At 48.1% G+C, this 26956-nt stretch overlaps 2 protein-coding genes across 5 annotated transcripts in view; both read right to left on the bottom strand.

Moving 5' to 3' along the window:
- LOC127676075 (zinc finger protein basonuclin-2-like) overlaps window positions 1-26956 on the bottom strand; it is a 577904-nt gene that overhangs the window by 180043 nt on the left and 370905 nt on the right. The window contains exon 1 of one of the 4 annotated variants that reach the window (XM_052172051.1): window positions 1022-1059. The exons of the other annotated variants lie outside the window; for them this stretch is intronic. Coding sequence (XP_052028011.1) covers window positions 1022-1057 — 36 coding nt within the window. The 5' untranslated portion in view covers window positions 1058-1059. Of the gene's footprint in view, window positions 1-1021; window positions 1060-26956 lie in introns of those variants that run through there. 4 annotated transcript variants of the gene reach the window in all.
- LOC127685078 (potassium voltage-gated channel subfamily KQT member 4-like) lies at window positions 2893-9604 on the bottom strand. Its single transcript, XM_052181866.1, has 5 exons — window positions 9391-9604; window positions 7428-7527; window positions 4955-5086; window positions 3454-3583; window positions 2893-3105 (listed from the first exon to the last, which is right to left on the bottom strand). Exons 1-5 carry the CDS (start codon window positions 9602-9604, stop codon window positions 2893-2895), a joined length of 789 nt encoding a protein of 262 aa, XP_052037826.1.

Below are 26956 nucleotides of genomic sequence, written 5' to 3'. Positions count from 1 at the left end.
TAAAAACCCCTGCTTGAGAGCTGCAAAATACCCTCAGATTCAAGCTGCCTCTGTGTTTCTGTTTCTCACAGCTGAATCCTTACCCACCTGGACATCAAGGACCCTCATCACAGGGACCCCCATACCCAGCTGGGGTGACCGTGGCTCTTCAAACTATTCCACAAAATAGAAACAGCTAAATATCATAATCCTTACTTGCTCCCTCTTCTACCTCCTAGGCCTAAGAAGATGGACAAGAAAAGGACACCCCCTCAGTCCCATATTCTACAAACAGTACAGAAGGCTGGAGAACAATGGGAAAATTTGACGCTTTTCCCAATTGTAAGCATGGATGATGGAGATCCAGAATGGGAACCAATCTCCTTTAAACTTCTTAAGGAATTAAAAGACAGATAGAATAAAAGGAAGTCATCGAGTGAATGCAGCTGATTCCAACCTTCCTAAGTCTTTCTGATTCTCCTGCCTCACTTACATTTATTTATCTAGTGAGTGTATGTATGCAGGTATAGGCATTTCTCAGCTCACAAGTAGAGAACACCTCTGTCCAGACTAAGGCTTCACAGACAGTGCCTAACCCAGCCATTTCACTGGTCCAATACAGTATTTTTAAGATGCAGGAATAGAAGCTGGAGAAATAGCACAACTGTAGGTTGCTTGCCTAAAGCATGCACAAAGCCCTGGGTTTGGCTTCCAGTACAGGAGAGCCAGTCATGAAGATGCAACCTATAATCTCAGCACTCACAGGCAGAGGGAGGAGGGTCAGAAACTGAAGATTATCCTTGAATAGGGAGTTCAAGGCCAGTCTGAGATATATGATCCTCTATTTCCCAACAATAAAAGGCACCGAATATTAACAAAAGCAGAACAAAACAAAACACTATTTCTCTAATCTGTAAGATAAGTGGAGTCTAGTAACTGGCAAGGAATATACTCTATAAAACTACTCTCAAGTCTTGAAAAACTACTACTAAAGAGGGCGTTTATACACTTCTGAAACACTGTGAACGAGATCACTACTTACTTGATAATCATTTCTCTTAATATTTGGAACATCCATGTTGTGAGTAGAAGGACAGATATCTTCATGTTTTCGGCCAGTGAAAATGTCAATTCCAACAAGGCGTATCTGACAGAGGCGAGAACAACAGGAAACATGGTTAATCTTATTTATTATATATAAGTACACTGTAGCTGTCTTCAGACACTCTAAAAGAGGGAGCCAGATCTCATTATGGATGGTTGTGAACCACCACTTGGTTGCTGGGAATTGAATTCAGGACCTTAGGAAGAGCAGTCAGTGCTCTTAACTGCTGAGGGGGTGGAGTGGCTCCCCAGGGGGTAATGCAATGCAAGTGAAGTGAGCCAGGATGGGCTCCATCCAGGGCATGATGGTACATGCAGATGAGAGGGCAGAGATCGGGCACCATAGGGCTGACAAGATTCAGCCCAAGCTCTGGCACTGGTACATGCAGGTCCCAGTATGAGATGCAGACAGTTCGGCCTCAGCCCATGTTCCCAAGCACCCCCCATAGTGTTATCATTGGAACCCCACCTCTTACTCTCTTGCCACCTGCATTAGCTTAGCAGGAACAAAGGGGTAGGGATCTAAAATGGATGGTGGGGCCTGCCATGTTTGGGCATTTGTGCCAATAAGCGGTGCTGCCAGTTGGAGTGAGAAAGCGGGGCAGAGACCGGTGCCGTTGAGAGCCAGGTGCAGTTGCTATAGCTAGCACTGGATGCTTGTGTCCTCGCTGAGACTAGGAAGAGGATGTGTCTGGAGCATCTCCAGGTGTGCAAGGCCCTGAGGCCTAGGCCCGAGTTTTACTATGGGGACACCAAGGTTGCCTTAGGGCAACCAGAGGACTTCTGAACCTTTTTGAGGAGGGGAGCAAGTCAAACTCTGAGGCAGGGCCTGGGGAGACACGTGGATGCTCTAAACCCTCCTCTCCTGCCTAAGAAAGATCAAGTGGCTTTGTGCTCCCGCCTTGAAGTGCGTGTGGGACCATGTGCATCTGTGTGTGCGGCATTCCGCTGGAGAAATGAAAGGGCCATGCTCGTGATTCCTGGTGGTGGGCCACTGTCTGGTAGGTTTGAGGAAAACTCAGGAACTTGTGCTGTCAAAACTGTTTGGAGGGCCAATGGGAATGGATATCCAGCAATAAGAGAGAGCCCCTGAGGTGACACCTACAAGGGGACAGAGAGGCCCAGGTACTGCCCTTGGGAGAGGACAGAGAGGTTTAGGCCCCATGCTGGGTGAGGATGGATGATAAGTCAAAGAATGGAGGTGGAGTATGGCCAAGCAGCCTGAGACCAGCTACTGCTGGGGCCCATCTCCCAGTGAGGGAGGGGCAGAGGAACCCCATGGGGGTCCCTAAAGTTGCATATTTAACATAGTTTGCATATATGATGCCCATCTACCTTATGGCAGAGTCCTGTGCTTTTGGAGCACCTGTGGGGGCACCTTGGGCCCATTCCCCGGTGGGGCGGGGCTTGGCAGGAGGGTTTCCCTGCTCTGCCTAGAAGGGCGGGCCTGGAGACCTCACCTTGCATAGCTAGAAGCTGGGTCAGGGACCAGGGCCCCAGTGCTCTGCTCCCATTCCCAGGGCAGAGCCCCTGCCAGGCATGCCTCATTGAGCCTTGATGGAGCGGGCAGGGTCCGGGAGCGCCCAGAGGCCTCCAGTCAGCCATTGATGTGGCCCATCACGTGGCCTGGCATTTCACGCTCCTGGGGTGCTGGTACCTGGCATCGGGTATGTCGCCCACCCAGACAGCTCAATACTGCGTATGGCCTCTCTCCCTGCCAGGGAGCGAGTTCAAGTAAGAGAGGAGTCCAGAGGCCCCGGGGTGAGTCCGAGGGGCAAACCGAAGGCTACCCGGCCCCTGAGAAGCCCTTCAGTCCATGTTGGTGCTGACTGAGCGAGAGATGCTGAGCGTCTGTGCTGAGACAGAGATGTCCTCGTGGTCTACAGGGCTGTGGCAGTCCGAGGTGATGTCCAGGTCGAAGAGCGGCACTTGCACGGTGCCCAGGCTGGCCGAGGTGCCAGAGCGTAGGCAGCGTGAGTAGAAGCCCAGCAGCAGATCCAGCTTATGCTCGATGGACTGCACCTGGTGGGCGGAGCGGGACTAGGCTGGGAGGTGACTGGGACCCAACAGCTGGTGTCCCTAAGGAAGGAAGTCGGCCTGGGAGGGGCGGGGCCAAAGATGGGGGGGGCGAGCCTTGGAAACCATACAGATCCTAGGTAGGGGGCGTGGTTAGGACGGGCTTACCCGTGAGATCTCTTAGGAAGGATTGATTGTGAGTGGGCTTTCTTGGAGCTGGGCTTGTTTGTAGGGTGGAGCTTGTCGGAGCAGAACTCAGTATGATTGCCCTACTAGGCCAAGGCTCTGCACTACAGCAGTGCTGAACCTTTGACAGGTATTTTAGCCATCCGGTACAAGTCCTTCTACACTCACCTGCTTTTCCACCTTAACTACACGCCCCATCATGCTGATTTCATCCACTGCCTCCGTGTCTGAAGGACCCTTATCGCCCTTCTCCCGACTCTTGCGGTCCCCAGGCCCTCGACCCACAATTTGGTCCACCCTGTGGGGGAAAGAAACCATCAAAGAGACTGAGTTACACTGTACTTCCCTTCCACAAGAACCCTAGGTTGACTGCTGACCAGGAAGACAGACTGCACTGATGGGAAGAAGCCACTTCCCTGCCCAAGGGAGGTAGGTGAGCCTGGAAGACACCCGCCCCTGCTTTGAAAGTTCTCCAGACAACAAGCAGAGCCTCCGAGGTCAAAAATCCAAAAATCGGGCTGGGGAAGGGAATGTTAGAATGTGGATAAGGCCAGAGATGGCCCTCTGCCTGCAGCGCTCTGCCTGCAGCCCTCTGCCTGCAGCCCTCTGCCTGCAGCCCTCTGCCTGCAGCCCTCTGCCTGCAGCGCTCTGCCTGCAGCCCTCTGCCTGCAGCGCTCTGCCTGCAGCCCTCTGCCTGCAGCCCTCTGCCTGCAGCCCCGCTTCCTTCCCATAGACCACCACTGTAGTCAGACTTCCCCTCCCCCAACCGAACCCCATGTTGCTAAATCCAGTGATCAACTCAGCCTTTATTTACTTGACCTAAGCGCAGCAGAGGTCACATCAGATCACTCCTTCCCACAGTACTTGTTCTTTTTGGCCTTTTAGACAGGATCTCGTAACCCAGCTCTCTAAACAGCCAAGCTGAACTCTCCCTGCCTCTAACCGCACCCCTACCCCAGTACTGTGGCTGTTGTTGAGACTGGGCCTCCTTACATCACCCTGGCTGATCTGGAACGTTCAGTGTAGACCAGGCTAGCCTCAAACTTAGAGATCCTCCTGCTTCTGCCTCTCTAGTGCTGTGCACCCACCATGGCCTACCTTAATTGTTACTTTTTAAGTTAATGAATGATTGTACAATGAGAGGGTATGGGAGAAAGGAGAGTCCTGGGCAGTCTGGGACTTGATATAAGGGTCCTTCCTCAATCCTGGACCTAGTGGACATGCAGGATTCTAGAGAAGCGAAAGGTAACTTATTTCACTTCACACTGCTACTTAGGAAATGGGAAGTCAGTGATTACTGTGGTCCAGTTACTTTAGGACCTGGAGACAGGCATCCTAGGGGAAGCCCTCAAGTCATGAATGTGGACTGGACTTAGCCAGAGAACTTTTACTGAGGTTGTTGTTTTGGTTTTTGACTTCCAAATAGCCTGTGCACTGCAAAACAGGGATCTTCTGGTTTGGGTTTGATTTCTGCTTTCTTTGTTCTTTTGAAGCAGAGTCTCATAGCCCAGACTAGCCTAAAACTCTTCCTTCCTCTGTCTCCCCAGTGCTGAGACTACAGATGTACCACCTAGCAACACCCCTACAGGGCACAGGTGGCCTTAGCTCCCTCATCTAGGCCAGGACCTTCAACTCCCCCACGCCCCCTTTTCAAAGCCCAAATACCCACCAAGCCTGCAGGCTCTTGATTCGCCCCAGCATGTCCAGGTGTCCTGCTGAATACTGCTCGATGACATCCTTTACGTCATATGGCCGCAGTGTCTCCTTGAATTTCCTTTTGGCTACCAGGAACTTCAGAATCCTGTTAGGGAAGGGGGTTCACTGATAGATGCTTCTGTCCCCATAGGGAACTCTTCCAGTTCCCTCTCTGCATCTTTGTCCATGTCCAGGTCATCTGCTTCAACTACTCTCTCCAACAACCTCTGCCAGGTTCCCTGGCTCTTTAACTAACCACCATGGTCCCCTTTGCCCTGCACATCCAGAGGCTGGCTTGGTGTTTTCTCATATGCCTCTATGGTAGCATTAACCTAGGAGGCAGGAAACGACCCTGTTGTCTCTCAGCTCAGTGGGACAGGGCGCTTCTAGAACATCAGCTGCTGCTGCTGCTGGGTTAGAAGGAGAAATGTCACATTCAATCTGTGCATACTTGGCAATTGTGTGCCGGTTCTTGGACACCCAAAGAGAGTTATATCCAACCTCTGGCTACAGGGAGGCCAGGTATAGACAGAATCTCTTATAAGCATTACCTACCCTCCCCCCCCCAAAAAAAACCTCACCAAAACCAACCAAAACCAAAAAACAAACCAAACCAAACAAACAAAAAAAAAAAAACCTGACCTGGCTGTAGGGTAGGGAGCTGGGAGGACACAGACACAAAAACCTGGGTGACAAGAGCCAGGTTCGCAGACTGGGAAAGGAGAGCTTGAAGCCATGAGAAGGGCCACAGGAGGCAGAGCCTCAGATGGTACTTTTCAGCCAGGGCAAGAGAGCTTTTCTTGCTCTGAAGAAAGGAGCTTCCCAGAAACAGGCATGGAAGTGTGAAGAGAAAGAACTGTGCGGGGTGGGAGCAGGAGCTCAGGAGAAAGGGGACAGTCCCCAGACTGATGGGCAGCGTGGGGAGCCAGGGCTAACCATGAGAAGGGGCTGGGTGGGGGCTGTGTAGAGAAGGCACTGGGATGGGGGCACCACTGCCGCTCCGCTTCGACATGCCTGCTTTGCCAGCTTCTAGAATGTTGGGGTGCTCCAAGGCACCAAGGCCCGTTCTCAGGATGGGCCTGAGTTGGGGGGGACAGTGGGGTGGTGGAAGGAGACAGATTCCAGCAACTCAGAGGTTGGACAAGAGACTTGAGTCCAAATCCAAGTTGACTCCTATGGCTGGAAGCAGGGCAGACAGTAGTACTGACTGCCTGACTTGGGGAGGTGTGCAGAGGAGCAGTTTGGGTGTGAGGGTGCTAAGGTGAGCTATCCTGGCCTTCACAGCTCAGATACTGTGTCCAAGATGGTGGTCACAGAAAGGGAGAGAAAGAGGTGAGGTGGTGCCTGACTCCGAGAGGAGCCCAGCTGGCTGATCTCAGAGGGAATACAGGACAGAGGTTGTAGGCAGGTGCAGGAGCCGGGAACAGAGTCAAGGGAGCTGAGCTTTAGTGACCTCCACAGCCCAGCTGCAGGCTGGAAGTGGAGACCCAGCCAGGACACCTCGCCAGGAAGCTGGGGCCAGATCCACACTGGGCATGGCTACAGGGTATAGGAGACCAGCACCTACTTAATTATCATAGCAGCCAATAATATATTGTGGCTTTCAAACTGTTTGACCAAGACATAAGAAATACATCTTATCCTGCAAACCAGTATTCATTCACACACACAGATTAAAATACAGTTTATAAACATAATCACCCTTAGTCACATAGTCACATTTAGTCTCATATTTTGTTTTTGTTTTTTGGAGCAGGAGGTTGGTAGGTCAGGAGAGCCTCAAACTGTCTATGTAGCCAAGGTTGACCTTGAATTCCCAACCCTCCTATGTCTACTTCCCAGGTGCCACTCTGCCTAACTTCACTTTTTTTTTTTCATGCTGACCATGACACCCTGACTTAGTTTCACTGAGTTCTTGATCTATGGTTTGAAGAGTACCACTCTTGAGGATGTCCTAGGAGAAAGAAAAAGGGGCCAAGGCACCCAGGGAGAAAGACTTTGTGATGCAGGGATGAAAGGAGCTTGGGACTGAGGCACAGATACAGAAGAAAGGCACATGTAGAGCAGGCAGAGACTGCAGCAGAAGCTACCAGGGGCTTCTGCGGAGTCTGGGGACAGAGAAGGGACGAGGCCACCACAATGTGGGAGAAGGGAAAGGGGGAGAGAAGTAGAGAGCCCGATGGGGAGGACCCTGTATGTATAAGGACAGAGACCCTGCTGGGCAGCTGTACTCCTGGCCGCCAGAGCCAGGGCCTCTGGACATGATGTGTGTTGTGAAGGAGCAAGTGGTGCTGGCAGCCATCTGCCTCTTGTCCGCATGCTCCTGCACTCCAGGCAGGTAGCACCTGGGACCTGCGCCAGGGTTGGCCATGAGGAAGGGCCCAGATGGGGAGCAGTGACGGGTGGCAGGTGGGACAGAGGGCTGCTTACCTTGGTCCCGGCCTCACCTGACAGAACGGATGACCGTCTTCATAGCAGGCATGACATCATCCACCGTGAGCTCACACTGGTAGCTCTTCTCCTCAGCTGCTTCCTCCGAGGGGCCCTCTGTAAAGACAGGAACGGCACATGAGGTCCAAGAATGGTAGAAAAAAATACACACTCAACCTCCACCTCCATTAGCAGGACTCATAGGAGGACAGATCTAGAAAGAGCCCAGAACCTTTGTGAGGCTCAAGGCGGATGGGTATCCCGCCTCACTGGCTGTTGTATCTCACTGTCCTACATTACACGTCCTTTTGCCTATTCCATGGCTGGGAAGGGCAGACATCTGCCTGGTGACAGGTGGGTGGCAGCAGCTTCAGAGGACATATGGTCTAGCCTGGGACAAAGATGGTGCACGCAGCCTTTGAGGACATGTTACCCCTTACAGGGCAGGAAGCCTCAGGGGAAAGACATTTATTTCCTGCTCTTCATGGAGTCTTTGTGTGGCCTCCTCTTCCGCAAGAGGGCTTAGGAGGGAGATACTCCAGCTAGTGCCAGAGCTTGTTACAAGGTAGGCCCTGAAAGCAAGGACGGAGAAAAGCTCCTCTGAGGCAGGTCCCCTGTGCTTGAAGAGGGTGATACTTTCCTCACAGAGGAGGGCGATGCCAGGCACCACCATGCTTCCATGCATCAGAACCTCCTAAAGAACTACTGGTCTGTGATGTTCAGTAACTTTCCAGGAAAAGCCTGGGTTCTCAGGCCTCAGCATCTTGGCACAGGGCAGGCAGAAGCTCTGAGCTGGCCTCTCTCTCCAAGAGCAAAGAGAGCATCCTGTGCTCATCCCCTTGGCTCTGTTGACCCTCTCTTCTCTACCAAGAGCCTGGAGCTCATTCAGCAGGGGTAAGGGGTCTGTTAAGAGACCCCATACAGCTCTCCCATTTTCCAGAAAAAGCACAGAACAGGGCCGTCTCTTGCCCAAGTCCTAGTGAAGAACTAGAACTCAAAGGGACCATCTTCCTCTAACAGTGGAGAAATGACCCCTGCCAGGCCCTCGGCCACAGTGACAGCAGGCTGGGCTGGGTACGAGGTGACATCAGAGAACACCAGCTTCAGAGCTGGCCAGCCTTGCTTCAGGATAAGGGTGTTCCCACTCACATGCTGAGAGTCTCAGTTTCCATGTCTACGAAATGGGGTAGCTAGGAGAGGCAAAGGACACTGGCTCAGCCCCTCTGCTGAGCCCTCACTGCTGTGACTCATCCCACTACAGATTCCTCAGAATCTTTATCTGAAATAGATGCTATTGTTGCCTCTGTTCTACAGATGGGGAAAGTGGGACCCAGAGAGATGTGGTCCTTATCTAAAGTAAGTGACAGAGGCCATGTGTGGCTCAATGGATAAGAGTGCTCGGCGGCGTGAAGGCTGATGACTAGAGTTTGATCCCAAGACCTGTGTGGTAGGGGGAGGGAGCCAACTCTCACAGCTTATCCTCTGACTTCCACCAGCACAGACACGGACACATACAAACAATAAATAAGTAAACAGGGGGCTGGATACGTGGCTCAGCAGTTAAGAGCACTATCTGCTCTTCCAAGGTTTCGAGTTCAATTCCCAGCAACCACATGGTGGGTCACAACCATCTGGAATGGGATCCAGTGTCCTCTTCTGGCATGCAGACATATATGAGGTAGAGCACACATGTACAAAATAAGTAAAATCTTTTTTAAAAAAAAATTAAAATATAATTTTAAAACTTTAAAAAGAAAAGACAGAGCCAGGATTCAAATCTCGGGAGCCTGGTTCCAAATCTTTTACTCTTACCACCAACCAGTGCCCCCTCTAAATTCTCATTTGATTTGTAAACAGTCTGGAGACTGGACTATAGTGAAGAAGGAATTATGATGTCCGTTTTCTAGAGCAGACGATCAGAGCCAGCCCCCACCCACGCTGCCCCCAGCAGATGCATAGCCCGCGACCTCTGGGTCTTACCCTCCGCAGAGCAGCGGGGCTTGAGTCTCAGAGAGGCCCGGAAGCCGGTACAGTCATTGAAACTCCAGCTTTTCTGCACCTTGCCGGGGCTGGACGCCTCGCCCACCTGCTCACTGCTTGGCGAGGTGGGAATTGGTGGCGGTGCCAGGTGCTGTTTGGATGGACCTGTCCGCTTCTGGGAGCTGCTCATTCGGATTCGGTCTTTGATGCCCATCCGGCTGCTGCCAGGGCAGGGCATAGCAGAGAAAGAGCCAAGTGAGCTGGCCGGAAGTAGGTAGGTGAGGACAAAGCCGGCCTAGCTGATCTAGGGGGTTGCTATGGGGTCTTGGTTCCCATCAGTTCTTTCCTCGGGTATAGCCTGGGGCCCCTGATGCCTATGTGAAGCTAGATGGGGACATGTCCCTGCCCCATCTCCACCTCCCGTCCCCATCCCCAGACAGATAAGGTACACACAGGAGACTGATGGCAGAGTGAAAGCAGTAAGAGAAGCCAGAAGGAAGTCAGAGACAGGAGGACAAGGATCCAGGACCAGCCCGGGTAGGTGGGGGGAGGGGGGAGGTAGCAACCCCTGTGGAGACAGACAACACTGTAGAAGGAGCTCACTCTGTCAGGCACACAGAGTGTGGCTCTGGGCTTTGTGGAAGTGAGAAAGTGTGTGTACCGTGTAACTGGATTCATAGGCACCCATGTGTGTGCACACTGTGTATACAAGTGTCAACTTTACACTTCCCTGCCCCCCCCCACCACATTTACACTTCCCTCCTCCCCACTCTGCTGGGGCTATCTTATCCCACACTGGTCAGGTCACTGCTTTAGGTCTTGGTACAGTTGTATAAATAGAACACTACAAACTAAGGCCTCTTTCACACAACTCTCCATGTGTCGGTAGCTGTGGGTCTGTGTGATATGATAGGCTGCTGAGGCTCTGATGTCTAGGACACATGAGGTGCCAGCCCCTGTAGTGAGAATCCGTGCATAGAAGCCTGTTCTCCTGTGGTTCTCCCCCACCCCCATCTGAGTTCTGTTCTCCAAGGCTGATATGCTATCCTCAGAGCACCTGGAAGGCCCACTCACCCGTGTGCTTGTGAGCACATATGTATGTAAGGATGCTTGTACACTTCCTGCACCCAGTTCCCCACCACATCCCCAAACCTTGGAGGAAGATAAGCAAGGGGAGGCCCCCATTTCCCTGATACAGGCCCCAGTTAACCAATACCTGGTAGAGTAACTCTGTGTCTAAGAGATTGAAGAACCATGCTATGCTGTTGGTAAGATCTCAGCTAACATTCTCTGGCCCATACCTTGCAGCATTACCACCATCTCCCCTGATGCAAGTCCTCACTCTCCACAGGAAAATAGCACCCAGGTTCACACAAGGCTTGAGAAGGGGCAGAGGTGAAGAAGGGGGTCATAGTACCTGCCTGGGGCTTTCAGATTAAAGCTGAACAGACAACAGAACCTGGTTTCCATATCAGGTTGGGAGGCAGCCCCACCCCATGCCCAGAACATGGAGCAGAGAAGCAGAGTCAGGATGGTGAGGTAGGGGGAGATCACAAAACCAGGGACACCTTTGGAGAGGTGTCCCAGATATAGGGCCTTCCTGAGGGAGAGATTATAGGTCATAGGTTGGGAACTTGGGGCTGTCAGAAAGAAATCCATGACGTTCTTCACTGACCTGGGATCTCTCGGACATAACTAAAGATTCCAAGTGAAGTTTGAGTGTGGCTTTCCCAAACCTCCTGTGGGCTCTCCTCATGCTAACAAGCACCCACACACACCCTAGACCATGCAAGGCCACCCTGTCCTCCGTTACTCCAACGGGGAAAGAAGGAGAGGACGCTGGAGAAACCCTTGTGCTGCGGTTCCAGGCTTGCTTGAAACTGGAGATTGCTCCTGGGTGTTCTGGAGAGAGCGTGGTCTCCCTGTCACTGGGGTGTTTAGCAAGGCTATTCTTGTACCCAGCAGGACTCTCAGAGAAAGGGGTCTCAGGTTCACATTTGAGGCCTTTGAAAGCCCCTTTCTGGCTCTCGTTCTGTGGTGGCAGAGGGAGCTTCTGGCCTGATTTAGGGATTCTGTAACTTTCCAGCCGGGCAAAGGCCCTGGCTCCTCTCGAATGCAAGAAGACACTGTTTTCCCCTGGAGTAGCCCTGGAGTCCAACTCCTTGGGCAAGGACCAGAAAAAGGCTCACGTCAGCCTCTCTAGAGCCTGAAAGCTCAAAGAAAATGGAAGGAAACCTGGCACATGGCAGGCACCAAAAAAGCCCTTTTCCTCCTCGGCTCCTTAGAGCGCATGGGGCCCAGCTGCAGACCCTGGTGTTTTCGGCCTCCGAGGGTCCTCTTGTAGGGTCTCTAAATTTGCTATCCCTCTTTTATGGGTGCAGAAAGAGAGAGATGGCTTGCCTAAAACCAGAACAAGGTTGGGCTCTATTTTCTCTGACTTTTGAGACTGTGTCTTTTTCTGGGACAAGGGCTTAGTATGGGGACTGTGGCAGTGGTCCTCAGCTATCTTGTCCAGGTGGCATCTGACATTGGGGACACTGGGGTAAGTCATCTTTCTGTCAAGGTGCTCTCCTGGGACATCCTGAGTGGAGGCCAGAAATCCTAGGAGTCTTTCATCCCAAGATGCATGCTGGAGGCCCCAGCGAAAGAATGGTCCGGTTCAAAATGTCAATAGTGCTGAGGTAGAGAAGAGTGGAACTGTGGTGCCTGGGTGGGTGCGGATGGAGAGGTGTGAGAGAGGGGAAAGGAGCAGTTAGCTGCTCTCTACCCTGAAAACCCAGCTAGCCCTTGTAGTCACAGCCATAGGGAACTCTGCATATCACAGCCCAGGCTGGGAAAATACCACCTGTGCCTATTCCACACAGTCCCTCTTCAGGGACTACCGAGAAAGAGCCTTCCCATTGGCCTTTGATTCTTCCTGCCCTCCAACCTACACTTGCACAGGAATAGGTCTAACCCAGTCTCCTCAGTGCCACTCTCAGGCAGCCCCTATTTCCTACAGACATGTTCCCAAACTTTTGGGGTTTTGTTTTGTTTTTTCTTTTTTCAGGATTGGGGATAGCATTCTCGAGATCTACCATACAGCTACATCCTCCTCAGCTTCCGGAAGTATGGTTTTTATTTTATTTGTTTGTTTATAGATGGGATCTCATGTAGCACAAGCTGGCCCGAAACTTGATATGTGACTGAGGATAACCTTGAACTTCTGATCCTCCTGCCTCTCCCTCCTGTGTGCTAAGACTATAAGCATGCACCATCATATCCAGTTTATGCAGCACTAGGAAGCACATGCATGGATTCTAGGCAAGCATACTACCAACTGAGCCACACCCCAAAGGCCTTCTTAACTGACAAGCATAGTAAATTGATTGAGGTCAATGTTTTCAGGAGCCAGTCAGTTTTAGCAGAAGCAAGTCCCATTAGCACCTATATTTTACATGGAAGAGAACTGAGGCATAAAAAGTTAGGTGTTGTGTCTGAGGACACATAGCTAGCAAATTGGAGCTAGATGGTGGCCTGGAACTAACAATTCTAAAACGGGCTGCCTCTCAACAGAAGCACACAGACAATTTGGGGACTTGGCTCTCATTCCCGACCACAAGGTTCCACTGGCACCTCAGGGAGTCAGAGGCTGCATGAACCCAGGCCACCTATATGCCAATAGAACGAGGCTCATACTGGGCTTGGGTTCTTGTGACCCAGTCCTGCCCCAGCCCTGCCTCCAGCAAGCCACTCTCAGATCAGGCCATGCTAGGCTACAGGCTCATCTCCCACAGCTATATGCTTTCTCCAAGCCTGATTTCTACGGCTCTCTGGCTTGAGCACCCTCCCCTGGCAGCCCCCTCTTGCAGGCCTGCTTCTGGGCTAAATGCCTGACCTCAGCTGCACATCCCCTCTGCTTCCCTCGTGTGTTGTACTCAATGCACTGAACCACAATTACTCTTTGCAACTCTCTGGGGACCATGTTTTATTCATTACCATTTCCCCGGTGCCCAGAGCCGGGCCTGGCAAGGGGCAGGTACCACAAATGTAGTCGTGATGCAGCTGAAAAGAGCAGGGACTGTGAAATTGGTGACAGAAGTGCCGGACACAGCCGCATCAGACACCTGTGGGCTTCCCAAGCAGAGACTGGAGAGTCAGGAAACTGCTTCCAAGGTTGGCACAGGTCAGGGTGGGAAGGACCCTCAGAGAGCCTCTAGTTTATTCTGCCCATTCCAAAGAAGGGAAAAGATCCAAAGGAGAGAAGGAATTTAGCTAAGATACCACAGGGGGCTGCAGCATAGCCAGCACACCCTCAGCTCCTGAGAATGTCCCTTCTGACACACTGGGCCCTAAGCCTGGCAGAGGCATCCCCAGGAAAGCAAGGGGGCTTCTTAGGGCCCCAAGGCAGATTGCAGGTGGCAGGCACATGCACCTTGTCCTTGACCCATCCTGTCCCCCTCTCCGGCCCCTAAAGTGGGAGGAGAAAGGAAGAGAGGGGACAGGAGGAGCAGATGAGGGGGTACCTCGGTCTCCAGCTGGCGTGGATCCGAAAGAAACTCCGCTTATTACTAAACATCTGGCTGGAAGGTTGAGAACAAGACACGAACAGAGGTTAGTGACGAAGAGACAGGCAGACAGAGTGTGGAGTACTGCCAGGGTAGGACTGGCCTCCTGTGGCTGGAAGGAGAGAAGGATCCCCATTGAAGCCATCTTCCAGTCCCGACCCCAGGATGCAGAGATGCTCAGGCTCTGCATACAATCCCTTGGGTGTATGGCGAGCCTGCAGAACTCTAGGTCCCATCTCCAGAGACTGAGTCTGTGGGATGGAGAAGTCCCATCCTTTGCATTCTGAGTACGTGCTCCATGGGATGTGGACACAGGCAGTCAGGAGACCCGGGTTTTAGAGACTCATCCCATAACCCTCAAGGGGAGGTCCTGGCACTGGGAATGCCATTCCCAGGAAGTCCTGCTCCCCCTTGGAGCCCCGCTTCCTGGAAACATGCTCAGTGCCGGCCATCTCCAAGCTCCATGTGGCCAAACCAGGGTAGGGTGTGGGAGATAAGTGTGTACACATGTGTGTACACACATGTCTATGTACACACATGTTTGGGGGTTACACCCCATCTCCTAGGGTCAGGATAGCCAGGATTAGGGGCATGGTCACTTGGCTTGACCAAGTGATGGATCCAAAAGTCACAGCTCAACACTCACCCGATTCACCCAGGTTCCTGAGTCATCCACCATCACACACAGAGCAGACAGACACTTCAGAGCAGACAGATACAGTGTTAATAATGCCAGGCTTTCAACATCCATGTTCCCAGGCCTCTGAGCACTCAGGGACCCAGAATCAATCATTAAGGGCATAGGCTCCAAGCTCCCTTGCACCCCAAGTGTCTTCTGATCCAGTTGAAGGTATCCAAGTGTGAACTGGAAGCTCAAAGGCCATATTTGGCCCTGCTCATGGTTGCCAGAATGCCAAACCTTGTGAGTTTCTGACTTTAAGTTGTGGTTTGGCAAGCGTAGTGGTATCTACAGGCAGTGATGGAGAACCAAAGTCAGGTGACATGGGGGCTTCTCTTCAGGGAAGCCCCCAGTCTAGCTTGGCCAAATTTCTTCTCCCTGAAGTTCCAGACCTGTCTAGCCCTTGGCCAGTAAGAGCCTTCCTTTATTGTGAACAAGAAAAAGACTCTGCTCCCGTTTATCCTCCTCAATCCATCCCCTAAACCTCTTCAGCCCCACAGACTAGGGCCCCTGAGGAGCCTGAACAGGCTCACTGCAGTGAGCAGAGCTCTTAACTGCTCCAGCCCCCTTTCAACTCTTTCAAAGGCATCTTACTTTCTTTGAAAAAGTTGCAGGGGCACAGAACTGAGATTCGTTAAGTATCCAAAACCTCAACAGTTTGGTGGCATCAAAATTCAACACACTAAGTAACTCAGGACTTCAATTAACAAGAGTCCCCAGAAAGTGAAAGCCAAGTCTCTTAGAATTATAAGAACTGGATTGCCTCAACTAAACAAAATGTTTTAGACCACCAGGGCCGGCAGCCCTTCCAAGGAGGTGGGGAGGGAAGAGTTAGCAGTAGAGTGAAGGCGACACCAGCGCCTGGCCAGCAGGTCCAGTCCCCACCACCCTACTCAAGAAGAGCCCACGACCTTCCTGTGCAGGAATGCGGGGCCCGGCGCCTCCCCCTACCCCATCCCGGCTGCCAGGGCATCAGCCAGGCCGCAGGTTCAGGGAAAACCGGGACCGAGCACACGCAGGCTCCACCTGGCCCTCAGTGCGCCTACGGCCCACAGCGGCGCCGCCCTGGATCCCGGTTCCGGCCAGCGGGGAAGGGCCAGAGCCCCAGCGGTCCCGAGCTCGCCGCCCTCTAGTTCCCGTGCATCTCGGCTCCTCGCCTAGCCCGGACCCGGCATCACCTCCTGCATTCACCGCTGCCTCCCCCCCCCCCCCCCCCCCCCAGGCCCGGCCACAGGACTTCACCTTCAGGCCCACACCGCACCACTCTGTTGTGATCTCCAATCCCTGCGGCTGCAGCAGCGCCCGTGTCCTCTGCTGGTCCAGGAGACTGGGCGGGGCCGCCAAGCTTCCCACACCAGGCTTTCAGACCTGGCCCGCCCCCACGGGGCCTCCAGCTGTGCACACACTTCTGGGATAGGACCTGGAGCTCCACGGGCCCGGCTTCAGACCTCCCATTGGCTTAAAGCTTCCTGAGGTCCCGCCCCATCAGGTGAAGCTTACCCAGGAAACCCCAAGTGCTACAGAGTAGTGCACTCTTGATATACTAAAGATTTTGTTTAAAATAGGGTTAATGTTAGAATATATATGAATAAGGTTTCAGAGTTTTGAAAAAGAAAATCAGATATACAGTCACCCCCATAATCAAGATACAGTAGAATATTTTCACATCCCGAACTGTGCCTCTTAGTCATAAACCCTGTTTCCACTCCCACTTTACACCCAGCCAGACCTTCCCAACCATTAACAGTTAAACTTTTTTAATCCTCATTTTGAATTGTGGGAAAAGGCCAGGACAGTGAAGCAAGTTCCCCTGAATCATATCACTTGTAAAAGTCAGTCAGAATTAAAGTTAAAATCACTTTTTTGTCTATCACCATATTCACATAAGATTTGTTTTTAAACCAAATGACTATTCGACAAATACAGTGACTTCTGAGGTGTCTAGAACACTGAAGTAGCAAATTGTGAGCCCTTGATTCTAGGAGAGTTACAGGATTAGTTTCCTTGTGGGTCCCTGTGGCCACATTTCCATGGGGAACAAGTGATTGATATGTTTATTTCTATAAGAGGCACATTACTTCATATGGATTTGCTAATTTGGGTGTGTGGCTGATAGCACTATGATGTAAGCCTGAAGGTATTTTATCTACACACTTGTCTTCTCTATTTGGCACAACAGAACCTTGTGCATAGGAACACCAGAAAACTTTTCAGCATGGTATTTGGGGGGCATTTCAAGCAGGGAAATCAACAGATGGCATAAGGTGCAAATCAGAAAACAAAGCTCTGAAAAACATAGTAAATAGACTGGAAAGAACATGTGTGTGCAGTTTGATAGCTAAAACCATAAAAGAAAATACTGCTGTGTTTGGCCTCAGTTCAGATCTCAGCACATGCACAGATGATACAGGAAGCACTGTTATTTGGAGATTTTCTTTTGTGTCTTTCTGTCAACCCACAAATGTAGAATCCAAAAATAGTGAGGATTGATTATTTTGTTCATTTATTTCTTATAATTTGTTGACTATTTATTTGAGCATTCCTACTTCTGGAATCTCCAGGTAGTTAGAGCCAGCTCCTTGTCCATAAGCTGCTTGCAGTCTGTCAGTCTTGTAATTTCCACAGATAAATAGTCCAGTCACAAGTACAGACCACTGACTACAGGAGCTCCTCCTGCTGAGCCTGGGTGTTGGTCAAAGGGACCCTAAGGCAGTCTGCATGTAACTTTGAGTTTTCTACAGAGAGGCTGAAAGGTTTTTTTTTAAAAGCTGAAATTAATTCCTATTAATATGTTTAGTTTAACTTAATATGTTGAAATGTTCTTTCACATGTAATTATAAAACTATTACTAAGCTATTGCATATGTGTGTGTTTATTTAAATTAATACTAACTTTTTACAATAACGTGTGTACTTTTTGTTTAACATCTACGTTCACAGGAACCACATTTCAGGTGCACTGTAAGCTGTATACGGCTGGTGCCTTGTCTATGAACACCACAGATTGGAAAGTATAGCTATAACTTCTCTGGAGGTGACGATCTAATTTGAGATTCGAAGTTTGGGTAGAAACTGGCAGTAAGAAGCTGTTAAAGTTTGGATGTGCAGTTTCTCCCAAAAGAAAGACAGGCTGAGCCCTTGCGTTCTCAGCTGGTGGCACGATTTTGGGAGACTTCTAGAAACTTTAGTGGATCCTGGCTGGGGTAAGAAGACCACGAATGATGTGTATCTGACATTATCTCGTTCCTCGCATCTTTCTGTCTTCTCTGTTTCCCACCATAATGGGGAGAAGATGCTTTCTGATAGAACTCCCAGGCTGTGATGTTGTCTAAGTACCTGGGGCCAAACCATGAGTCAAAATAAGTACTTACTCTCTTCAGATGTGTATGTCAGGCATTTGGGTGACAATAAAATGTTAGCCCATAAAGTGTTTAGAAAATTCATTTAAACCAAAAGCAGCAGTATAAGAGCCCAAATGACAGAATTGTGGTTTTATCTTGCAAATAGCTTAGCATGTACCATAAAGAGATGGGTGAATTTTTAGTTTATTCTAAGAGCAGTAAATGAAAGAGCAATGCAGTGATGAAATGATAACTATTTTTTAAATTTAGAAAGACCACCCAGTATGATACCTTTATAGGGGAGAAAACTACTAGAAGTAGGAAATTAATTATCAGCAAAATAAAGTTTATTTTTGAGAACAAGTAGTGACTGTGAAGATACAGTATCAAAAGAGATTTAAAGGAGGAATGGAAAAGTGGTCATAATTGAATGTTGACAGTAAAGATGAGGAGGCACAGAGTGTAAAGAATTAAACTAAGACACGGGGTTTGTTTATTTTTTAAGATTTCTGTATTTATGACTTGATAGTACACTGTAGCTGTCTTCAGACAGCCCCAAAGAGGGCATCAGATCTCATTCCGGAGAGTTGTGAGCCACCATGTGTTTGCTGGAATTTGAACTCAAGACCTCCAGAAGAGCAGTCAGTGCTCTTCCCCACTGAGCCATCTCTCCAGCCCTAAGACACTGTTCCGTGGCATCGATATGCCATCTAGTGACACAGAAAATTCAGAAGAAGCAGGTTTGAAGAACTGAGTTCACTTTGGAAAAAGTGAGTGAAAATTCCTGTGGCCAGTGGGATCTCTGCCAAGGAGAGGGTTTCATTGGTTTGCGTGTGATGGATGGTTTCATTGGTGACTCATTGGTTTGCGTGTGATGGATGAAGCTTAGCGCTATAACATAGCTTGAATGATCTGGGAACAAGTAGGCACAGTTGTCTTAGTGCCTCTGAGGCTTGGCGAAACACTATGATCAAAAGCAACTGGGAGAGGAAAGGGTTTATTTCAGCTCACAGTTTGTAGTCTATCCTCAGGGAAGTCAGGGCTGAAAGTTGTCAGGGCAGGAACCTGGAAGCAGGAACTGAAGGCGAGGCAGTGGAGTAATGCTGGTTACTGGCTTCCTCTTCATGGCTTGCTCAATCTGTTTCCTAATGGTACCCAGGACCACCGTCCCAGGTGTGGCCTACATACACTTATCTGGGTTAATATCTGCTTATCAGTGGGTGCATACCATGTCTGTTCTTTTGTGATTGGGTTACCTCACTCAGGATGATATTTTCTAGTTCCATCCATTTGCATAAAAAATTTCATGAATTCATTGTTTTTAATAGCTGCGTAGTACTCCATTGTGTGATTGTACCACATTTTCTGTATCCATTCCTTTGTTGAGGGACATCTAGGTTGTTTCCAGCTTCTGGCTATTATAAATAAAGCTGCTATGAACATAGTGGAACATGTGTCCTTATTACATCTTGGAGCATCTATGGTAGTACTGTATCCTAGTTTCTGAGGAATGGACACACTGATTTCCAGAGTGGTTTCCAGGTAGCTTTCAATCCTACCAGCAATGGAGGAGTGTTCCTCTTTCTCAACATCTGCTCCAGCATCTGCTGTTACCTGAGGTTTTGACCTTTGCCATTCTGACTGGTATGAGGTGGAATCTCAAGGTTGTTTTGATTTGCATTTCCTGATGACAAAGGATGTTGAACATGACTTTAGGTGCTTCTCAGCAATTCAGTATTCCTCAGTTCAGAATTCATTGTTTAGTTCTGTACCCCATTTTTAATAGGGTTATCTGGTCCTCTGGAGTCCAGCTTCTTGAATTCTTTGTATATATTGGATAGTAGTCCTTGAATTTAGAATTGGTAAAAATCTTTTCCCAATCCTTTGGTTGTCATTTTGACTTATTGACAGTGTCCTTTGCTTTACAGAGTCTTTGCAATTTTGTGAGGTCCCATTTGTCAGTTCTTGTTCTTAGAGCATAAGCTATTGGTGTTCCATTAAAGATCGTTTCCCCTGTGTCCATGTGCTCCAGGATCTTGCCCGATTTCTTTTCTATTACTTTCAGTGTATCTGGTTTTATGTGGAGGTCCTTGATCTACTTAGACTTGAGCTTTGTACAAGGGCATAAAACTAGATCAAAATAGACTTGAAGTTCTTGTCATACAGATCTTTCACTTGTTTTGTTAGAGTCACACCAAGGTATTTTATATTATTTGTGACTATTGTGAAGAGAGTTGTTTCTCTAATTTTTTTCTCAGTCTTTTTTATCATTTGAGTAGAGGAAGGCCACTGAGTTCTTTGAGTTAATTCTATATCCAGTCACTTTACTGAAGTTGTTTTTCAGGTTTAGGAGTTCTCTTGTGCAATTTTCTCAGTGAAGGTATTTCTGGGAGATCACTCTGTCCTGCTGGCAGTGCACAGAGCGAGATGGAGCCACCTGGTTCCTTGGGGCAAAATCTTACTTATCATTACTTAATGTGGCACTTAAGTAATTTACTTGAGGTAATCCTATCATACCTGGATGCATAAATGAGAACATGTTGCTTTCTTCCTTTGCATTTTAATATGTAATCGAAATAAATATTTGTTGACAAGAGGTTTTGTGGGTTTAATTATGCATATATCTATAGGATACTTGGTTTCAATATATATTACACAATAACAAAAATTCTACAGAAAATTGAGTCTTTACTTGTATAATGCATGAGAATATGATATAATTTATTTGTCTGAATTTCCCAATTTTGATACATTTATAATAAGTTCATATGCTTATCTTCTTAGATGCTAAAAAAGCATCTAATTCTGAAAAAAATACAACACCCCTTCTTGTTAAAAGTGTTGGAAAAATCAGGAATTCAAGTCACATACCTAAACATAATATGGCCAATATACAACAAACCCAACAGATAACATCAAATTAAATGGAGAGATATTGAGTCGATCCCACTAAAATCAGGGGCAAGACAAGGATGCTCACTGCTCCCATATCTACTCAAAATACTACTCAAAGTTCTAGCTAGAGTTCTAAGACCACAAAAGGAGATCAAGGGGATACAAATTGGCAAAAAATCTAAGGTAGCAATATTTACAGATGATAACTAGTATACACGAGCAAACCCAATCAATCTCTCAAAGAACTTTTAAAGCTGATACACAACTTCAGCAAAGTGACTGAATATAAAATTAACTCTAACAAATCCGTAGCCTTTCTTTATACAAATGATAAATGGGCTGAGAAGGAAAATAGGAAAACAGCACCCTTCACATTAGTTAAAAATAATATAAAATACCTTTGGGTAACTGTACCCAAACAAGTGAAGTTATTTTATGATAGGACATCAAGTATTCTAGAAAGAAATCAAAGAACTCAGAAAATGGAGAGATATCCCATTATCTTGGATTGTCAAGATTAACACGGTAAAAATAGCTATCCAATCCCAAAGACAACTAGATTAAATAAAATCTCCATCAAAATTCCAAATAATTCTTTAAAGACATAAAAAGAGCAATTCTCAGTGTGTGTGTGTGTGTGTGTGAGTGTCTGTTCAGGAGTGCGTGCCAGACAGAGCAAGCTCCACTAGGCAGTAATGAGGGGCACAGGGGTATCTCCAGCAGCCGCCCCCTGTGAGGGGATGATCACTGCTGCAAGTTGGGAAACTTGATAAGAAACACACCAGCTGCCTCTCAGGCAGGATGTACTCCCCCGCCCCCCACCACCATCCTGAGCTGTCCAATGCGCAAGACCACAGCTTCCATATTCACCCATCCTCACCCTCTGCACCCTGCAAAATTCCCTCCCTGGAGCCCCAGAATCCCAGGCAGGCTGTTACCTCTTGCAGAGGCTGAGTAGGGGGCTATAACAGCAGCAGACACTTTTCAGGGTGACTTTCCTGCATTCCCCAGTGAAAGACTGTGTGCCCAAGCAGAAGCTGTAACCTGCTATTTAACCCCCAGGTGACACTGAGTTCTGGCCCAGCTGACCAAAGGATTTTGGTCCCTTTGAGGGGTCCTTAAAAGATGCTGCAGTGACTGGGAGTGCTAAGGGGCTGCTTCTCATCCCTAATCCAAGTCACTGGCCCCTGCCTGCTTCAAAGAGGAAGTGGTCTTGGTCCTTCGGACTTGGAAGGGATGCTGGGATCGCAGCTGACTAAAGAGCACACTTTCCATGGCTATCTCCAGCCCCCCTTCAGCAACTCCTGTCCCTCACCCACAAGCCAGGCCTGTTTCCCCTAGGCTACCTTCTGGTTCTACCTACCCCAAAGAGGAGTCAAGAAGGAGTTAGAAAATCGGGGCTTCAAAGTAAGAGTGGGTGGTGAGAGGATCATGTGGAGTCTCAGATTTGCACCACAGCCTCAGTGAGCTCCTCTGATGCCTCTGGCAGGGCAAGGAGCCCACTTAAATCCCAGAGCCTGCTGCTAGGATGGAAGTTAAGGTTGCAACCAGCTGCTTCTAGGTGATGTGAGAACCAGAAAAACCAGAAAGTCTGTGTTTGCCCCTCTCCACCTTTGATTTTGCTTCCCTCTGGGGAGGTGATTTCTGCCCTGAGGACACCCAGTGGTTTCTGTTTGAAGACAGAAACTTTATAGGTGTGGATGTGCATATTGATGAGATAGTTGCAGCCACTCAAAACTTACTGAAAAACCCAGAGGAGAGAGAGGTGTCAGCTGCTGTTAGCAGACTGAGGTTTCCTGAGGGCAAGGATGCTCAGTTGATTATGTGGCTCAGGCAGCACCTACTCAGCAGGGAAACCCTGGGGGACATTCTGTCACACAGGCTTTTATGATGTAAAATGTCTTCTTTGTTTATCTTCCTTGTCTTTCTCCTGCTTCCTGCTTCCTTACTTTCTAAAATGACATTTGAGGTCATTATGTGGGCATTACATTTTGCTTACATTTCCCCTTAGTATGAAAGAAGTTATTTATAAAGGTGTAGCTCTATAAAATACATGGAAGAGCAGACTACAGGGATGAATTCATGTCTCCTACGATGGGCACTAGGTGGCCCTTTTTATAGGTGTACATCTACATTTAGAGGACCTTGCTTGCACAGGACTTTTCTTAATGAGATCTGGAATCAGAATGATATCAATCTGACTTGGTTCAGAGACTCAGCCACAGAGTGGCTGCCTGATGCTGTGTTAGAGGTAGAGTTAGGAGAGGCTTAGACAAGTGGACACTGTCAGCTGACTCAGTGTGGGAGGAAACACATTAGCTCATGTTCTTTGGGATATATTCCAGGGAAACATTGACATGAAATCACAGCAATTGATCAGTGCCTCTGGACTCAGCACACGGGCCTTAAACTCAAGCCTGTAGGAGTTGCAGTAAGTTAAAATGCTTCTTCAAGGGAAAAATGAGAGAAAGGAAGAAGGAAAGAAGGAAAGGAAACAAGGGAGCATTTTATGAGAGTTGCCCTGGCCTGCGGGGATTTTCGACAGGGGACCCTAGAAGAGAAGGGCAGAGAAACAGAGACAGGAGACGTGAAGAACGAGGTCAAGTCAAATTAACTGCTCAAGACCTAGTAAACTGTATTTTCTCAGGGAACTTATACAGGCAGGGGAAGAAGTGACTCCTTTATCATTTCCCACTCATTATTTTCCTGATTAAAAGTGTTGTGAGGCCCCATTGACACAAATAATGGACAAGTGGGGTCTAAAGAGGTTGGACATGCTGCCCAAATCAGCATTGTTAGCATTCTATAGCTCTTTCTAGAATTTTCTATGATTCTCTTATAATGATTATAGTGCATTTGTGGGTGTTTCTTTTGTTTTTTCTTTTTAAATTTAAAATTCTCTCCTTCAAGCTAGCTTAGATACTAATTAACACTTGTTGTGTGCAAGGTACTCTGCTAGGCTATGTTCTGTTTATATCAGTGAATAACAAAGATGGCTGCTTTCCCCAGGCTATCAAACACATCACGCTGAAAAATTGTTCCTGTAGAAGCTTATTAATGTTATTAATATTAATGTTATTAATATTAATGAGGAGTGGCTCATTAGGTCAAGGTGCCTTATGTACAACAGTGAGGACTGACAGAGTTTGTATGCCTGGAGCCCATGTGCAAGCTAGACACATAGAGTAATTGTCTACAACCCCAACACTACTGGGGAGATGGGAGGCAGAGACTGAATCCCCAGACCCCATGGTCCAGCTAGCCTGGCATACACAGCAGAAAAATTATCATATGACCCTGCCTCCAAAATGGTGGAACATGAAGGCAGATACTCTAGGTTGTCCTGTGATTTTCAGATGTACATTGTGGCATGCACCAGCATCCACACATATGAATACACATCACACACACACACACACACACACACACACACACGCACACACACTCACACACACACACACACTCATTCATGCAAAACACTTATGCTTATATAACCAAGAAAGACATAATTATTTTTAATATCTTGACTGAAAATATGCCACAGCAATAGTGACACAAAAGATGTGGGAGTAACTAAACAATCTGAGTTCAGGCCATGTCATATGAGATGGAACCCCCTGTACATGTTACAACAGGGATAGAAAAGTAACCTGGCAATCAGAAGGCAAGGGATTCTATAGAGTCACACAGCTCAAAAATCACACACCAAAGTTTATTTAGGAAGGAAAAACCCAGAGGGCTGTGTGGAGAGAATATCTTCTATCTGTATGGATGAGGCACCTGCCAATTAAAATCTGATGGCCTATAGCTTAGGCACAATGAAGGAGGCAGGCATACAGGAGGCAAAAAGAATTCTGGGAGAGTGCTGGGTGGAAGATGCGCCTGGGAAACTGAAAAAACAGGCCCATGTTAGCTGAACAAAGGTAAACAGACACACAGCTGAATATCAATTAGAATAAATGGATTAATTTTTGTTATGATCAAGTCAGAAATGAGCCTAACTATATGATGAGTGTATTTATAAATATATTTTGAGTTTGAGTCTTCTTCCTGGGAGAATGGGGCTGGGAGAAAGAACCGAACTTAACTTCCTCTGGTGCATCTGCCTCTGCTCAAATGCAAAGCAACAAAGAATTTAATATACGACAGGGATATAAACCTGTTCGTGGGGTTGGGCACAGAGCTTTCCAGGGTAGGGATGGCTGCGATTTCGACTTCTGTGCTTGGGCTACTCTGTAAGGATGGAGTGTGGATGGGGAGACTGAGGCAGGCCTGTAGGGCAGTTAGAGTGTTCTCTCTGTGGAACCTGGCAGTTGGAGGAGCTCAGGGGGGAGGGGCTTAGGGACCAAGGACCTCTCCTGCCACTGATGACCAACAAGGCATTCTTCTGCCACATTTTTGGCTGGAACCATGTGTACTTCTGGGTTGATGGCTTAGTCTCTGGGAGCCCTGGGGTGTGTGGTTGACCAAATCATCATTCTTCCCATGGGGCTGCAACCCTACCCCACTTCCTCCAGTCCACCCTCCAACTCCTCCATTGTGAACCTCATGCTCAGTCCAATGGATGGCTGCTAGTTTTCTCATCTGTATCTGTCAGGGCCCCTCTAGAGACAAGCATAACAGGCTCTAAATCTCATCCTAATCCCATACATTGACCAAGAGGAAACAAACAAATGCTATTTTGGACATGTCAGTCTCCTTCCTGAATGTGGTTATGTCCATAGATTAGTGCTACTTTTCCCATTGGTCACAGAAACTCCTTTTGCATCTGTTAATGTATAGATTTATTTACTCCTTATATTGTAGAGACTAAATGTTGAGTGTTTGATCCCAAATAAGTAATTTATAGAACACAGATAAACACCAGACCTCACCACTCAGAGGGTATGGTGTAACATAACCCAGAAACAGTATAATAGAAGGAGGGTGGGGAGTATTGCTGTGTTAACCTCTGTTCTGGACAGGACAAGCAATTGCATTCATAAAAGCCCAGCAGCTGTGTTTACTTCCACTCCAGCTTTAAAACGTAAAGGCTTTTCAGTATTCTATCATGCATATGAAAGAAGCTCCTGCTCTAGCCTTAGCAGACGAGCTATTAATAGCAACTGTTTGGGGGTATGAGGTGGGATTTTGCCCAGAATTTATAGGATGTCACAAGAAGATGTGCAAGACACCCTGATTAAACAAGGCAGGTTTTATAAATGATACAGGCCCCTTGGCTTCCAGGAAGACAGCCCTTGCAACCATGCCTGACAAGAAGAGTTTGATCTTGGGATCCCACATGATAGTAGGAAATACCTGATGCCTGAAAGTGCTCCTTAACTCCAGAGAACATCTAGCATAGGTGTTTCTCAGGATAGAAACACACAGTAAACACATATAGAGAAACAAACACTCATGTACAGAGAGGAGGAGAGAGAGGGAGGGGGAGAGAGAGAGAGAGAGAGAGATGTGCATTTCTTTTTTTATATTTTTATTTTTTTTATTCTTTGTTTACATTCCAAATGATTTCCCCTTTCCCAGATCCCCCCTCCCGATATGTCCCATAAACCTTCTTCTCTCCACCCATTCTTCAATCACCTCCCTCCTTTTTCTCTGTCCTGATACTCCCCTCCAATGCTAGATCAATCCTTTCCAGGATCAGGGCCCTCTTTCATGGGAGTCATTTGTTATGCTATTTGTGCCTTGGGTATTCAGAGCTTCTGGGCTAATTAATATCCACTTATCAGAGATTGCATTCCATGTGTATTGTTTTGTGACTGGGTTACCTCACTTAGGATGATATTTTCAAGATCAAACCATAAGAGGAGAGACTTCCTCTTTTTTTAATTAGGGAAGCATGCAAGAGGGCAGCGAGGACTAAATGTCATCAAGATACATTGTAGATCACTCTCACATGGAAATCTGTTAGTGCATAGCCTTATTTACTCTCTGAGTGTTGCAAACAAGTGCTGAGTCAATGTGAAAGGATAAATGTCAAAGTTTCCAGCCATAGTACCCAAAAAGTCTTTAATCACAGCACCTGGGAGGCAGGAACAGATGTTTTTTTTCTAAGTTCCCTGTCAGCCTGGACAACATAAGTACTACCGGGCTTCAGGACAGACA

Source organism: Apodemus sylvaticus, chromosome 1 (assembly GCF_947179515.1).
Source record: "Apodemus sylvaticus chromosome 1, mApoSyl1.1, whole genome shotgun sequence".
NCBI lineage: Eukaryota > Metazoa > Chordata > Mammalia > Rodentia > Muridae > Apodemus > Apodemus sylvaticus.
Note: the sequence above shows the minus strand (reverse complement) of the source record. Positions and strands in the feature narration are given on the sequence as shown.